General features: G+C 42.3%; 1 protein-coding gene across 2 annotated transcripts in view; it reads left to right on the top strand.

Annotated features, from left to right (window-relative positions):
* The window catches only part of LOC122562967 (ras-related protein Rab-7b-like), a 29,236-nt gene that overhangs the window by 2,769 nt on the left and 10,083 nt on the right, over positions 1–16,384 (top strand). For both annotated transcript variants that reach the window (XM_043716272.1, XM_043716271.1), the window contains exons 2-4: positions 7,381–7,442; positions 10,586–10,712; positions 12,193–12,408. In XM_043716272.1, the coding sequence (XP_043572207.1) occupies positions 7,390–7,442; positions 10,586–10,712; positions 12,193–12,408 (396 nt within the window). In that variant the 5' untranslated portion in view covers positions 7,381–7,389. The remainder of the gene's footprint in view (positions 1–7,380; positions 7,443–10,585; positions 10,713–12,192; positions 12,409–16,384) is intronic.

Here is a 16,384-nt window from a genome sequence, read left to right as displayed (position 1 = left end):
CCAGAAACCTAGGCAAAGTTCTGGGAGTGGGGTTCTAATCCCACCATGACAGATGGTGAAGTTTGAATTCAACAAAAGAAAATGTAGAATAAGAGTCTAATGACCATTAATGATTGTCAGAAAAAGTCCATCTGGTTTACTTATGTCCTTTAGGGAAGGAAACCGTCATCCTTATTGTGACTCTAGACTCACAGCAATGTGATTGACTCTGATCTGCCCTTTGGGCAATTAGGGGTGGGCAATAAACGCCGGCCTAGCCAGCAGCACCAACATCCCATAAATATCCAAAAAAAAAGAATGCTTACAGGTAACCTGAGACCTGCCACCGTCAAGAACAGTGACTGACCAGAGGAGATATCTCTAACCTTATTACAAAGATGAACATCCTTAAGATGGAGAAGGCTCAGACACGGCAGCTTGTTTTTACTGTCACCTAATACAGGGTGACTTTCAGTGAAGATCGTGATGATGACATTGACAGTTGTGACCTGGTAAGCCACAGGATCATAACTAGAGATGACCATCCAGTTAAGATCCCTTACCACAGGGTCTCACCCCATCAATAGGAGAAATATGTGATGACTTGGAGAAGTCATTGAAGTGAGGTGTCACCTGAGGGTGTTTACGTTCCATACAGTGCTGGTGAGGAAGAAGGATAGAAAACTGAAGATCTGTGTCCATTAGCAGGCATTCAGTGCAAAGACTCATAGGAGGGTTTAATCTCATCCTAGAATTGGGAAGTATCGCAAGTTCTCAAAAGTGCAAAGTATTTCTACAATATCAATTTTGCCCATGGTTATAATCAGCTATGCATCTCTGAACAGGACATTGAAAAGACTGCATTCTGAACAGGCACCAGGAGATTTCAAAAAATGCATGAGAACACCATTTGGGTTCTGTAATTCTACTGCCAACATCATGCATGTGATGGATAAAGTTTTTGTCGACTTTAATTGTCAGTCCATCTTGGTGTATCTGAATAATGCACTCATCTCTACATTCAAGGAGACCCTCACAAGACAAGACACTGTCTTAGCCCACTTGTCATAGTTTACTTTGAAAGTCAAACCAGAAAGTGCCAACTTGTCTAGACTAAAATGCAGTTTCTGCGGCACTTTGTTATCAAGGAAGGCATTGCTCCTGATGAAGAGAAAATCCAAGCAGTAGAGAAGTGAGCCTGAGCTAAGTCGTAGAGGAAACTGTGCGGGTTCCTTGCTCTATCTGGTTACTGAAGGATGTCTGTGCAAGGTGGTGCACAGCTGGTCATCCCTTTCCATAATTTGCTAAGGAAATCGGAGAATGCTGCAGGGGCAGTTGGGAAAGGGATGTCCAAGCGTGAAATGTCAGATCGTATCACAGGGATTTGAACCCAAAGTGCAAATGCTCCCAAACAGGAACATGTCCCATGACCTGCCCTTGGCTACCCAGATTTTCAACTTCCTTTTATACTGGAAACCACCATTGGTTTCCTTGGAATAAGGATGGATAATGCTGAGAAAACGCAGCAGGTCTGGTAGCATCTATGGAAAGAGAAACAGAGTTAACATTCTGTGTTCAAAGAAGCAGTTATATGGACTCAAAATAGTAACTCTTCTCAGATGCTGCCAGATCTGCTGAGTTTCTCCAGTATGTTCCATGTTTAGTTCAGATTTCCAGCATCTGCTGTATTTTCATAGAAATGAATCAGCAAATTCATACAGTGCAGCAAGAGGCCATTTGGCCCATCGAATCTGCATTGATCTTCCAAAGAGCATCCCACCCAGACCCAGTCCCCTATCTATCCTCATAACCCTGCATTTCCCATGGCTAATCCACCTATCCCGAACAACTCTGGCCACTGCGGGGCAGTTTAGCATGACCAAACCACCTAATGTGAACACCTTTGGACTTTGGGAGGAAATCTGAGCATCTGGAGGAAATCCACGCAGACATGTCGCCCAAAGCTGGAATTGAACATGGGTCCTGTTGCTGTGAGGCAGCAATGTTAACTGTTTGACTGTTTCCTTCGCCTACACATGGAGCTGTCACAGGATCAAAAATGGAAAAAAGTGATTATCCCTAATTCCTGTCTGCATCTGAAGCTGAGCAAGAAGAATATGGAGAATTACTCCAGAATGCAAGTTGAATTGCTAGCTTTGAGCCAGACTATGTCGCTGAAATTCGGAAACATTCTGATGAGTATAGAGTTTGAGGTGTTTACTGAAAACCACCCTGTTAGTTACTTTCAAACAGCTGCCAAGGTTTTGATTCCAAATCCAGTACAGTTCAGGCAATTGTAAGACAAATTCTGATGGCCTCTGTGGGAAGACTGACCACTCTCTTCCATTGGGCAGAAGATGTAAAAGTTTGTATACACGTACAAACAGATTAAAGAACAAATTCTTCCGCTCCATCAACAGACTTTTGAATGGACCTCTTTAATGTTAATGTTGATCTCTCTGTGCATCTTCTTGACAGCTTTAACATTGTATCGCTCACTCTGTTCTGTTACCCTGATGCACTTGGGGGCATGATATACCTGTAAAGCACATAAGACAACATTTTTCACTGTACCTTAGTACACATGACAGTGGTAAATCACATCAAATCAAACCATACACAGAATGGATCCTAACCCTGTCCAGCTGGAGGGCTTTATGGCTGATGCCATGGCCAGAGCCAAATCCCAGGTCAAAGGCAGCATTCCGCTATGATTCAGCTAGTGCCACCAATGCACTTATAACTGAGATCCAAACCAGGACAGAGAAAGGTCAGTTGGGGAAGCCTTCACCTTTGCTACCTAGCTCGATAGAGCACCTCAGAGACCTTCAGCCGTGTGACACACAGATATCGGTGGACGCACCATTACTGGGTGGCTCAACATCCACCAACTCTCGATGAGGAACTCCAATTGGCACGGAAACTATTGAGGTGCTAGTAGAGGATCAGGGAGGAAGCTGGAGTGCTCCATCAACTGATTCATGACAATGGGAGGGAGGGAGGGAGGGAGAGAGAGAGAGAGAGAGAGCAACTCATCTTTCCTGAGAGCCTCAGATGTTCAGCAAGCCATTGATCATCAAGCAAGACACCAAGCGACAGTAAAGATGTTTGCTTTGGTCACAGGCTGGTATTACTGGCCTAAGATTTGCTGCTGCTATTGATGATTACTGCCAGAATTGTGAAGGGTCTACTTTGACCGAAGCCGAGAAATGACTTGAGCCCAGCATGAGATTCCTGGTCACCAAGTGATGTCTAGATGTCCTTGTAACGGATGTTGCGATCTTTTATCCCAGTAGTAAAGGGACTGAGTGTGTTCTTGTACTTACAATGTCTTCACCGAGTTCACACAGGCCACTCCCATCCATGACCTAAAGGTTTCATCCACAGTCAGAGTGTTAGTGTGTGTGATTGGTCTGTCCGTTTCAGTGTTTTATGTCAGATTCTCAGTGATTGGGGCACAACTTCAAAACAAGCTCCTACAGGAGCTCTGCAGGGTGTATGGCATTGCTAAGGGTCATACTAGCCCCTGTCACCTAGTGCACAATGGACAGTGTGAACAATTTGATCGCATTGTACATGACGACCTGTCCTCCTTGCCATCTGACAGTAAACGAGAATGGTCTAAATATCCAACAGAGCTGGTTTATTCTTCTAATTGCACTTTGAACTTATCCAAGTGTGCTTCTTCACACTACCTCGTCTTTGGTTGAGATTCAGGCCTTCCTGTGGACCATCTCCTCAGCTGACCTTCTGATGGGGGTGTACAGGCCAATCAGTGGATGGCCCAATACCACATGAGGCAAATGTAAGCATTCAAGATGGTGTCCAAGAGAGCGATAAGAAAGAGAGAGAGATAAAACGCTGATAACACTGACCAATTCAGCACTTGTGCATCTATGTAGATTAGATTACTTACAGTATGGAAACAGGCCCTTCGGCTCAACAAGTCCACACTGACCCGCAACCCACCCAGACCCATTCCCCTACATTTCACCCCTTCACCTACCGCTACGGGCAATTTAGCATAGCCAATTCACCTAACCTGCACATTTTTGGACTGTGGGAGGAAACCAGAACACCTTGAGGAAACCCACACAGACACGGGGAGAATGTGCAAACTCCACACAGTCAGTCGCCTGAGGTGGGAATTGAATCCGGGTCTCTGGTGCTGTGAGGCAACAGTGCTAACCACTGTGCCACCGTGCCACCCATACCCTGTCATACCCTGGAAAATTCAATAAAATCTTGTATTTAACTAGCACCTTTCATTTTGTTAAACATTCAAAGCTACCTCACAGGAGCATTGCCAACAAAGTCTGCTTGCAGATGATACTAGGAAATATTAGGGCAGATGAACAAATGTTTAAAGAGATAGGGAGTATCTCAAAGAGGTTAGTGAATCAAGGGACAGACAGATATCAGGAAGGCATTCCAGAAGTTGGGGACCAAGCATAGTGGCCAATCATGAAACAATTTGAATTGGGGACCCACAGAAGGCCAAAATTTGGAAAAGCCCAGGAATCTTGAAGCCTGTAGGGTCGTAGAATATAGAATTAGGAGGCCAGGGAGGGGTTTGAAAACAAGGATGAGAATTTTAAAATTGAGTAAATTGGAATTGATAAATTTCCTTAACCAAATTCCAATGAGGGAAACATGCCCAAGTAAATATGACCAACATTATAACAGGCATTGTACATTTAAATAGTTAGCTTGTAAGTTAAAGTGCCATCTGGTGCAATGCAATGTGAGTTCAGTAAATGAAATCATTTGCAATTCACAGTTTGAGGGAAGTTGTTGATGGAAACGCAAGAGGAAGCTGAAAATAGTTTGAGCAGATTCTACAGGGCTCAGTCAACACACTGCACTGTCCTTTGATATGGGCCTTTGTGAAGGGGTAGTCAGAAGGAGGAAAGACTGGAGAGGGGAACAGAGGCAGCTTTGCAATCAGGGCGAGGAGGGAGAGACTTTCCCTTTAACTGTTCCTTGCTGTGTGTGGCCCCTTTAAGTGCAGCATCATCACACACATCTGAGAAGGGAATGTTGCTTATTAGTGTTTGTTACACAATTTGGTACATTGCTGGATTGCTACCGAGCTATGCACCCACACAACACAACAGGAGTACTGATCCAGTGCCATAAGGCTATAAATGCTGCAGGTTTATGGGACCAACACGTGCTCAGAAGGCTGTAATTGAATTACAGAGTTGGGTTTAAGTTATAAAGTGTGAAAGTAAAACTCAAGAGGTTTATAGCTGATCTTTGACTTCTGAGATTAGATTAAAGTCACAAGATTGTTTCACAACATTTGTGATTTTAAATGAGAGAAGTTAGATTGCATTTCTCTGCCACCTGCCAATGGCCCTGAGCTGCAGACTTATTATTGTCCTGTCCCACTTCAAGAAGCACTATCCCAAACCAAGTTACAACTCCACAAACACCGAAGGGTCTCAAGCATTAGTGATGACTGCATTAGTAACAGGTTATTGGTGACATTTTACTGAAGGGTTTTACTTGGTATTGGACTTGTAAGTTGGTGCTAAAGAGTGCACACTGACAGACAATGATGGTGGAATTGTAACATTTGTTTTGTATTGTGCTATTCAAATGGGAAGAATGGATGACAGTACATTCCCCAATTTGGTTGGGAAATCACCTGCAGTAGATTCCTAGAAAATTCTATATCTTGTGTCTAGAAACAGGGATAATTTATTAACTTACAAAATGAATTGCTGTACTGAGATCAAATGCAATCCTCTGTTGGAAAGCAGAGGGTGCAGGGTTACAGATCCAGGGTACACAGATGTCAGTCAGTCCTGTTTCAAAGTTATTGTGCATGTATGTCATTGTGGTACTTTGATTTTATTTTATTTTAATAACTTCCTAAACTTACCACAATTTGGGAAGCAGAGAAGTATTGTTGATCACTGTACTAGTGTTTCTCTGCAGGACATGATTAGGAGCTAGAAGGTGGGAAATGAAGATGTTACAACTCCCTTGTTGAAAAGAGGGTGCAATTGCAGTGTGACACCTTTACATAGGCAGATAGCATTGTCAAGAGGAAAGTAGAAGTAGAATGTACAACAATTGAAAAATCTAACAAAACTGTGAAAATACAAAGCTAAACTCTGGACAAATTAATGTGTCGATATAGGACTTCAAGTATGTTATATTTATGTGTGTATGTGATTGTTAGAATCTTTACAGTTGACAGTTGTAGACTGTATAGAATTTAGAGCAGACAAACTTGATGTGTCAATATTTATGCTTCACATAAGCTTTTTCCTTCCTGCACCTACTTATCTAACCTCACCTACATGTGCACTACTTCTTTCTCCTTCATGGATCCACCTAGACACCCCTTAAAGTTATTAATGCTTATCACCTCAACTACACCATATAAGAGCAGTTTTTTTTATCATAGTCTGAGCAAAGACATTTCTCCAGAATTATTCATTTGACATATAATACAGAACACCTCATTTCAGGCTCCCACAGTTGGAAATGTTTTCTCCAAATGCCCATTATCATTTTAATGGCCTCTATTTGATTACCCCTCAACATTCTTCTTTCTAGAGAAAATGCTATCACTCAATCAAATTTTCCCTCATATTCATAATGTCTTAGCTCTGATATCAGCCGTGTAGATCTTTGATGCAACTCCTCAAATTCCTCTAACATGTTTTTATTATCATGGAGACCCTGTAAAATCTGACTGATATAATTTCCATGTTGAAATAACATTTACCTTGGCAACACATCATTGAGCAGCACAACAGCTTTTGCAATTAAGTTAATGTAAATTGTTGTGTCAAGTTTCAGTAAAAGGTTATTGATGTGAAATGCTAAAACTTTTTCTCTTTAATTAATTGCTGATAAATCCTATAAAGAACTCAAGAGAAATGCCTTTACTCAGAGAAAATGAGACACTCATTTGTGTACAGAGAGGTTGAAGTTCCTCCGACAGCAACTTTCAAACCCAAGACCACTCCCATCTAGAAGGACAAGGGCAGAAATATATGAGAATACTAGTCACTCACCATCCTAACTTGGAAATATATTACCATTCCTCGCTGTCGCTGGATCAAAATCCTGGAATTCCCGCCCTAATGGCATTATGGGTCAACACAGCAGATGGACTGCAGCGGTTCAAGAAGGCAACTCACCACCACCTTCTCAAGGGCAACTAGGGATGGGCAATAAATGCGCCCACATCCCACAAGAAAATGAAAAAGAAGCTTGGAATAGAACCACCCTGATAAAAAATACTCCATTTGTTTTTATCAAGTCCAGATAGGTCATATTAGAACCATAACCATTCAAGTCGATCAGTCTGTAACCAGCAAGGACATGTTTCTTTCAGTCAAGTGATAACAAAGTATCTCCCTACATTTTTATTTCCAGGCACCATAGATGAGCATCAAAAAGAGAGTGGACTTGAAAATAGTTATCCTTGGTTCCATTGGGTAAGTATTACCAAAAGTAGAGCTTTTAAAAATATGTATTGCAAGCATTTATTTCATTCAGGAGAATTTGGGAGGAGAGAGGAATGAAACAAAATTATTTTAAGGCATCATCAAGTAAAATCAATGCACAGTAAGTAGTTGACTGATAATATTTCTGTATCTTGGTAACAATGTGCTCTGTGGTCTGTCTTTGCTGGATAGCCAGTTTGTTACTCTGTCTGGTCTCTTTAAAACTGCTGTGAGGTGTGTTTGTTCATAACTTGGTAGTATGTATTGCTGTGCTTCTATTGGGGTCAGAGAGCACATCAATCAGGAACATTTCTTTCCTTGGTAATGGTACTAAAGCGGCTATGTCACTAGACCAGAATCCAAGGCTAGTGATCTGGGGACATGGGTTCAAGTTCTACACCAGTAACTTTCCTCTCACTACTGTGTGTCCACCCTCAATGTATCCTCTCCAGAGAAGAGCTACCGACTTAGAATGCTACATTAGAATCAAACGTCCTTGCATGTCGATGCTTCACTGATGGGTAGCTGTCTCTCCAGCCTCTCAAAAGCCACTAGACTATGAAGGATAAAATATGGAATTCTGTCAAACTCTGGGCAGTCTGAGGAACACCTTCAGTCAAATATTCAAAGGCAAATTGGTTCAGTGTAAACTGGCAAAGGCACAGAACTGGAGAAATCATTTGAAAGAAATATTAGATTCAATCCTGGATGAGAGGGGAAAGACATAAAAGAGACCTAAGGGGCAACTTTTTCACACAGAGGGTGGTACGTGTATGGAATGGGCTGCCAGAGGAAGTGCTGGAGGCTGGTACAATTGCAACATTTAAGAAGCATTTGGATGGGTATATGAATAGGAAGGGTTTGGAGGGATATGGGCCAGGTACTGGCAGGTGGGACTAGATTGATACGGGTTGGACCAAAGGGTCTGTTTCCATACTGTACATCTCTATGACTCTATGACTCTATTGTCCAGATACTACTTCTTAATATTTTCATATCCTTGCACTTTTCACAAACATAGTCAGAAATCAAGCAAGTGCATCCTTACATTCATTTTGAAACATCTACACTGATGGCTCAATGCCTGCAAGTACACATAGAGAAAACTTCCATTTTTATCGAACCTTACGCATCAGATAAATGTTTGACAGGCCACCATGAGAACTTCCTCTACAATGACTCAAATAAAGTGTGGAATTTTAAAATAACTAATGGAGAGGGTTATCCCTTGTTGCAGTGTGGGTCCACCAGTCTAAATTCTCCACTCAAAATACATAGAAACATAGGAAATATTTCACCCTTCAAGCCTGCTCCATCATTCAGAATGTCAATCCAACTCAGTACCCAGTTCCTGCATCTCTCTGAACCGTTTGATTTCGTTAGCCCTAAGAATTATATCTAACTGCTTCTTGTAAACATTCAACAGTTTAGCCTCAACTGCTTTCTATGGCAAAGAATTCCACAGGATCCCCACTCTCCAGGTGAAGGATGTTTTCCTTATCTCAGTTCTAAATAGCCTACCCCGTGCTCATAGATTGTGGCCCCTTGGTTCTGGACTCCCTATTCAATGGGAACATCCTTCTTACATGTAGTCCTTTTAGAATTTTATTGGTTCCAATGAGATTCCCCCTATATTTTAAATTCCAGTGAACATAGTCCTCACTGTGGACTCCCTTCACTTGAGTGAAGTTCCCCTCAAGTCACCATGGACATGTTGTACTAGAAAAGGAGATTCCACAAATGCAAAGCTTTCCTGTTGGGTGGCTCAAGGTAAACAGAGAACTTTTCTGCCCTCACGTCAATACAGTAAGGGCAGCATTCCCACCTCTGAGTCAGAGGCTCTGGGCTTGAGTCCCAATCAGTACTTGATAATCAAGGAAGGTGCATTCACAAACTATCACATGAGTTGATTCTCAATCTGCACGCATCAACAGTTGAGAGTGGGAAAGATTCCTGGTCAAAACAGGGTAAAAACAAGGACTGCAGATGCTGGAATCCAGAATCTAGATTAGAGTGGAGCTGGAAAAGCACAGCAAGTCAGGCAGCATCCGAGGAGCAGGAAAATCGACGTTTTGGGCAAAAGCCCTTCATCAGGAATAGACCAGATTCCTGGTCAGCCATACATTGCAAAGAACATTGGAGTCTCTACCATCACAATATATGGCTCCACTGAAGTGTGTAGGACAAAGTATACATTGCCACAGGAACTTGGATTCCGTGAATGAACCATTACATCCCAATATCATGAAGACAACAACATACTTCAGCACACAGTAACTTGGAGCTAGTCAGCAAGTACACCACCTTTGAGTCACATTGAGTCAATAAAATCATAAAGCAAGGAAATTCTATTAAATTTATATCGCACACCTGGTACTTCACCAAATGAAGCAGTGTGCACTATTCTGGGTCTCTGTATTTAATAAACAATGTGGAAGGAAAGTGAAAACCTGCTTGCAGGAGTGATACACATTATTACAAATTATAACTATCAGCCTATGGTCTTTCCTCTGGAAAGCAGAAGATTGTGGGCTTGACCAAGTAAAGGTTATTTTTAAAATTAAGGAGGTGTTGGACAGGGCAGAGGGAGAGGTGGCACCTCTTTCTGTGGGGAACTCCAAAACAAAGGGTTATAAATATATGGCGGTCACTAACAAATCTGATGCAAAGAATTCAGGGGAGAGTTCTTTACCCGGAGATTGTTGGGAATGAGTAGCGCACTACTACAAGACATAGCTGAGGTGAATGGCACTAAGGCGATGCCAGCTAAATGCCTGAGGGAGAATTGCACAGCGTTATATGCTGACAGGGTGAGATGATTTTGAGGAGCATAAACACTAACACATAATATAAAATAAAATGAAACTTATTTTGTTTTGCTCCTGTGTGATTCTCTGTATTAAAATTACTGACTGATCAACAACATCACAGCACAGGGACATCAAGTGGCACCTACCAATCTCTCTGTCTCGAGTAGATCTGGGCAGCAAATTCAAAGAATTGCTTTGCATATGTCACGTGACTCCTTCCCTGAAAAATCTGTATTTTGCATCAATTTATTTGGGGCGGGCTGGAGTGCCATCTTATAACAGAGGTTGAGTTATGACTGTATTTTCCTGAATCCTTTGCTGTAGGGTTGGTAAAACCTCTCTTCTGAACCGGTATGTCAACAACAGATTCATTCAGGAGTACCATACCACACTGGGAGCAAGCATCCTTCCAAAAGAGATCAAAGTGGACAATACATTAGTGAAGCTACAGGTGAGGAATATTTGTTTTGCTTCATCACAGGCCTCTGTCCATCTGAGCCAAACTGAAGACCTAACTGTTCTAGTTCAGCAGATGTACCAGTGTATGATTCCGGTAATTTTCGATGTAATCATTCATGAGATGTGGGCATCACTGGCCAAAGCCAAAATTTATGGCCCATCCCTAATTGCCCAGCAAAGCAGTTAACAGTTAACCATGTTGGGCAGCACCGTGGCTCTGTAGTAGTACTGCTGCCTCACAGAGCCAGGGACCCAGGTTCAATTCCAACCTTGGGTGACTGTCTGTACGGAGTTCTCCCAGTGTCTGCAGGGATTTCCTCTGGGTTCTCCGGTTTCCTCCCACGGTCAAAAGGTGTGCAGGTTAAGTGGATTGGCCATGCTAAATTGTCCGTAGTGTCCAGGGATATGCAGGCTGGATAGATTGTCTATGGGAAATAAGGGAATAAGGTAGGGGCCTGGATGGGATGCTCTTTGGAGGTCGGTGCAAATTCGATGGGCCAAATGATCTCTTTCGGTACTGTAGAGATTCTGTGTTGCTGTGAGTGTGTGGTCAGACCAGGTAAGGACTATAGATTCCCTACCATAAAGCAATCAAATGGTTTTTACCAACAAACAGCAGTATTTAGAGTGTCACTATCAGACTGCCATGTATACTCGAGTCATCGTCGATCACATGTAAACGTTGACCCCCTATCTTTGGCCAAACAACCTGGAATTTTCCATCTATCGCATGTAAAAGTTGACCCTAGTTCTTCACAGATAACAGATCAATGTTCGTGAGTTGGTGTGCCGGCTGTCACATCCCCCCCAGCTTTCTAGTCTGCCGTTGTTCCGCTCCGCTCCCGATCTTCCAGTCTTTTAGCTGTTGGAATCCCCTCCAGGTCTTCAGAATTACCATAATTCATTTTATTTTCTTTATTCATCTAGAGATTAGTTGGGCTTCTGCTAATGATACAGTATGAATTTTGACAGGCATGAACTTCAGCCCCACAAAACTAATATCCATGTGTAATAGTCAACCCCATAAATTCAGCCTTAAAAAGTAGTAAAAAAGAATTTGACTAATACGCAAGTATTTACGGTAACATTTTTAACTCTCGGAAGTTTTCTAAATTTCACAATCTGCCATGGAGAGATTCATACTCACATCCCCAGAACATTACCCTGGGGTTTTGGATGACTATTCCAATAACATTACCACTACACCACCACCTCCCCCTATTACTCTAGTAAAGGGATCTATGAAATATCATTGATGTTTATAAAAAAAATCATTGGTTTCACTAATGCTCTTTTGGGAAGTAAATTGGTTGTCCTGAACTGGTCTGACTTCAATGATTTACTGCTGTCCAGGACAAATTGGATGGTAATGAATGGGCAACACCGATATCCCATAGAAATAACTAGGGATCACTAATGAGGCAACAGTTTGGTCCATTATTGACTGATTTGTGTTTCGTTCTTCAATTCAGATCTGGGACACTGGAGGTCAGGAACGTTTTAAATCACTGGTGCCGTCCTTCTCTAAAGGATCAGATGGTTGTGTCCTTGTATTTGATGTGACTGATCGAGACTCTCTATATGCTCTGGAAGACTGGAGGGAAGAGATTTTGCTGCAAATTCCTTTGGAATATAAAGACTACCCTTTCATTACTCTGGGCAATAAAGTTGATGTAATGGAGAGGCAGGTAAGTCACTACAAAACCTTACAATGGCAGAGCACAGAAAGTGGCCATTGAGCCACCACCTCTGTCACAGTCCTTTGGCAGAGCTTCCAATGAGTACCACACATATTCAGAACCCTACATTTTTAACATTTTCATGTACATATTTCTAGAAAGTTATTCCAACTGCCCTTTCAAGCATAAAATTCCAGATCATAGCAATGCCCTGTATTTAAAAAAAACCTCATTATCCCTTGACCTTCTTGTCAGTTATTTTCTATCTGTGCCTTCTGCCTGTTGAAAGTATTTCTTTTGTTATTTCTTTGTCCACATTGAGTTTGTCAGCTTTGGTTCTCTCTTCAACAAACAGCCACAGATCAACCATGATGACATTGATAGATATATGGTTTGCAAAAAGCATTGAGGGATCTGGGGTAACAGTGGGTATTTGGGCTGGATTAAACACTGCCACAGAGATATGGTTGTATCCAGCATTTGACTAGCCCACTGCCTATTCCTGCGTTACTGCCAGTGCTAGAGGGCAGGGTGACACCTGCCAATATTCAAAGTGACATCCTTCAGTGGGCAACTAAAATCAATATTGGGACCTCATCCCAGGAACACCAGGAATCAACTGGTGGCAGGCGAAGGAGGCCCATCCCTGGGAGGTCTCTTTGCACAGGCTGGATATGTCCCTCCTTAACCCATCACCCACTGTCCAACCACACCAAGATCTAGTCGCTCACTCCTATGGACTTTCAAACACCAGCCCCACCCCACTCAAAGACCTATTTCACTGACTCCAAACACTGACTGAGTTTGGATTTATTGCTGCTGGTCTCCTCATCGCAGTCCCGACAATGGCCACTGCACCAATGGGCCATACTGGAACATTGAGAACTGCTCGTCTCTAATTGGTCAGCAGCAGGCTCCGTGTGTCTGAGGAAATTCTGTCTTCAGTGAATGGATGGAAAATTGGCCATTGAATAGCTGCAAACCTATTTTTTTGTACCCTGGACGGGTTGCCTCCTACCTTGTATCCCTGGCACCACAGTAACTCCAGGGAGTGAGACTGCAAACAACTTTGATCTGATTGAGCAGGGTCAAGGGGCCAAATGGCCTCCTCCTGTTCTTACATTGTTGAAGCCGCTCAAACATTGGAACACTTCTAACAACTCTCCCGGACACCTCCCATATTCTGTAATCTAGCCACTTAATTGAAGTCCCTAGCACCAAACTGAGAAATCTGCTAACATTCTGATGGATAGAAGTAATTCATAAATTTTGACATGTCATCGAAGCCAGCGTTCCTAATTAACAGTAAGTGCTGCTGCCATGGTAATTGGCAAAGAAAGAAAAGCTATCAGTGAGTTTCGTATTGAAGTTTGGAATTTTTGATTCTCATTCTGAAAATCACACTATAATCCAACAAAACAACCTTGTTTATTTGCATTAGCCTTAACTCTCTCTCTTATAGTTACCACCATTCATGCTCAGTTTGCGTGTGTTATTATATATTGTTATTCAGTAGTGAAAACAATAGAACAGTAAATCCAAAAAAAACTTGTATTTATAAAGCACCTTTCCCAACGTCAGCCTGTGTCAAAAGTATCTCACAGCCCATGAAGGACATTTGAAGGCTTGTCACTGTTGTGATGAAAGAAATGCATCAGGGAATTTGTGCACAATAATTTGATAATGGCTGCCCATTTCTTTCTGTAATGTCAATTCAGGGATAAATATTGGTCAAGATATCGGCATAAACTCACCTGCCTTTATTAAAAAGTTTGCCATGGGACCCTTCCTCAGGATAAAAACAAGGACTGCAGATGCTGGAAACCAGAGTCTAGATTAGAGTGGTGCTGGAAAAGCACAGCAGTCCAGGCAGCATCCGAGGAGCAGTAAAATCGATGTTTTGGGCAAAAGCCCTTCATCAGGAATACAGGCAGAGAGCCTTCCTCAGTCCAATGTCTCACATAAATGACAACACTTCCTCACTCCCTCAGTACTGCACTGGGTATGAGCCTAAAAATTTTCCTCGTACGACCTTGAACAGGATATGAAGCAACAACCTTTAAGGCAAAAGTGAGGACTGCAGATGCTGGAGATCAGAGTCTAGATTAGAGTGGTGCTGGAAAAGCACATCAGGTCAGGCAGCATCCAAGGAGCAGGAAAATCGCGTTTCGGGCAAAGGTCTTTTGTCTGAAACGTCGATTTTCCTGTTCCTCGGATGCTGCCTGACCTGCTGTGCTTTTCCAGCACCACTCTAATCTTGACAGCAACAACCTTTAACTCAAAGATGTGACAAGTACCAACTGAGCCACCTGTAATTATTTAAAAAGTACATTTAATAACTACAATGCACACTCTTTAGAGAAAAATAGCCGTTTTGCTGTCCACTGTTTATTTGATCATTGCAGTGGGTGTTGGTGAAATCATCAGAGTGTAAAACAAAAGTAATTTCTTTGGCCATACTCTGTAACTGATTGCAGTCACGTGCAAGAGAAGGAAAGGGACAGTATAAGAAGCAAACGAAGGAACAAAGTGCAGGATTTCCATTGAAACCGACCAGCTTTGTAGTGAAGAAACTCAAATCAGGGTGGCACAATCACTCAGTGGTTAGCACTGCTGCCTCACAGTGCCAGGGACCAAGGTTCGATTCCAGCCTCGGGCCACTGTCTGTGTGGAGTTTGCACATTCTCCCCGTGTATGTGTGGGTTTCCTCCCACAATCCAAAAATGTGCAGGTTAGGTGAATTGGTCATGCTAAATTGCCCATAATGTTAGGTGCATTAGTCAGGGGTAAATATAGGGTAGGGGAAACGGTCTGGATGGATTACTCTTCGGAGGGCCAGTGTGGACTTGTTGGACCGAAGAGACTGTTTCCATACTGTAGGGAACTTAATCTAATGTAAAAACTCTGCTGTTCTTCAGCCAGCCAGCAGGTGGTGGTGGAGAAGGGTCTGACTTTGATCCACCTTCTGATGCTCGCATTCTCTCCTCCAATAGAGGGTGCTCTAAGGCCAGCAGAAAACTTTGAAGACACTACTAGGAGCTTTTTGAGCAGAGAATCCAAGCAGAGATTTAATCCGCACCAACTCTCGCATTCCCTTTCATCATGAAACAACAAGGGTAGAAATGTACTACCATTGTGAGAAACTACTGAATTAATCAGTCTTTCAGCTATCTTTGACTTTCATAGAATTTCAGCAAGTCTACAGCGTAGAAACAGGCCATTTGGCTCAACTGTCAATGATGGCGTTTAAGCTCCCATCAGCCACCTGACATTCATGATCATCTAAGCCTATCCATATGTTATGATTCGGAGATGCCGGTGTTGGACTGGGGTGTACAAAGTTAAAGATCACACAACACCAGGTTATAGTCCAACAGGTTTAATTGGAAGCACACTAGCTTTCGGAGCAACGCTCCTTCATCAGGTGATTGTCCACCTGATGAAGGAGCGTTGCTCCGAAAGCTAGTGTGCTTCCAATTAAACTTGTTGGACTATAACCTGGTGTTGTGTGATTTTTAACTTTATCCATATGTTATCCCTCTACACCTTACTATCTCATAGACCTATCCACTTTCTTCTTGAATATATTTTTGTTATTCACCTTGTAGTTTTCTTCTAAAAACTGTTCACAGTTCGTGGGCATCACTTGCTAGGCCAGTATTTATTCCCTTGTGGGAATGTGTTCTACATTCTTAACATTCTGTGGATTTATATTAAACAACTTCCTACTGAATATTTAACTGGATATATTAGTGACTGACCTATAACTGTGGCCTGTAATTTAAGTTTTGTTTTTGTGTTTTTTTGCAACATTTATACTTTTAATGAATATACTTTTAATGGAACATTCTCTGTGATGTTCCAAATGACAGGCAGAGTGAATTGGCATTTGCTAACATTTGAGGAGAAAGTGAGGACTGCTGATGCTGGAGATCAGAGCTGAAAATGTGTTGCTGGAAAAGCGCAGCAGGTCAGGCAGCATCCA

The sequence above is a fragment of the Chiloscyllium plagiosum genome, chromosome 26 (genome assembly GCF_004010195.1).
Source record: "Chiloscyllium plagiosum isolate BGI_BamShark_2017 chromosome 26, ASM401019v2, whole genome shotgun sequence".
NCBI classification, from domain to species: domain Eukaryota; kingdom Metazoa; phylum Chordata; class Chondrichthyes; order Orectolobiformes; family Hemiscylliidae; genus Chiloscyllium; species Chiloscyllium plagiosum.
Note: the sequence above shows the minus strand (reverse complement) of the source record. Positions and strands in the feature narration are given on the sequence as shown.